This window comes from Phalaenopsis equestris, unplaced genomic scaffold (assembly GCF_001263595.1).
Source record: "Phalaenopsis equestris unplaced genomic scaffold, ASM126359v1 Scaffold000402, whole genome shotgun sequence".
In the NCBI taxonomy this organism is placed as follows: Eukaryota; Viridiplantae; Streptophyta; class Magnoliopsida; order Asparagales; family Orchidaceae; genus Phalaenopsis; species Phalaenopsis equestris.
Genome location: NW_018164844.1, coordinates 426,496 through 427,109, shown reverse-complemented (window position 1 = coordinate 427,109; position 614 = coordinate 426,496). Strand labels below are relative to the sequence as shown.

Genomic DNA, 614 nt, shown 5'->3' with positions numbered 1-614 from the left:
TTTATTTACCCATAAAACAACTAATAATTACATCTTCACTATCAACATCATTATCTAATAATAATTATTAAGGATAAACGTAACGAAAAATCCTCCTCCACAAAGAATTCACAGAGCTGAACCCTAAATCCGCAATTTTACGTCTCCCTGGATTGGAACCCCCCGCACCTCCGATCCGCCATTATAGACCTCCCCCGGCTGTCGAGCAATAGCTCCCGAGTTCAAACATTGCTCAAGATCTTGATCGCAAGAACCACTTGTTTCAGCCTGCAAGATCTGAGCCCGCTCCCTAATCGCCGAAATCCGCCGCAAAACGTGGTCAAGCCTAGCCCGATAAAGCTGAATGCTGTCCTGCAATTGCAGCACGATGCGGTAGCATCCGCCGGCGGGATCTTGAGCGCGAGCATTTGATTGAAAGATGATCGATCTTATGGCTTCCGGGCGAGCATTGGCTTCGAGGGAGTTTAGGATTTTGATGATCTTGGAGAGTCCGAAGAGGCGATGGGTGTTGAGGAAGATTTGGGGCTTATCGGCGGGGAAGAAAGGGGCGAGGATGCAGTTTGGACTGCATTTGCGGCGCTGGTATTTGCACGCTGCGCAGGTTGGGGGGGAGG

At 49.5% G+C, this 614-nt stretch overlaps 1 protein-coding gene across 1 annotated transcript; it reads right to left on the bottom strand.

The window, feature by feature from the left end:
* On the bottom strand, positions 1 to 614 carry LOC110026870 (LOB domain-containing protein 22-like; the record flags this gene model as incomplete). The annotated part of the gene is given in 1 exon segment (XM_020728058.1): positions 1 to 614. A coding segment is annotated over 1 exon segment (491 nt), but the record flags the coding sequence as incomplete, so codon positions are not given.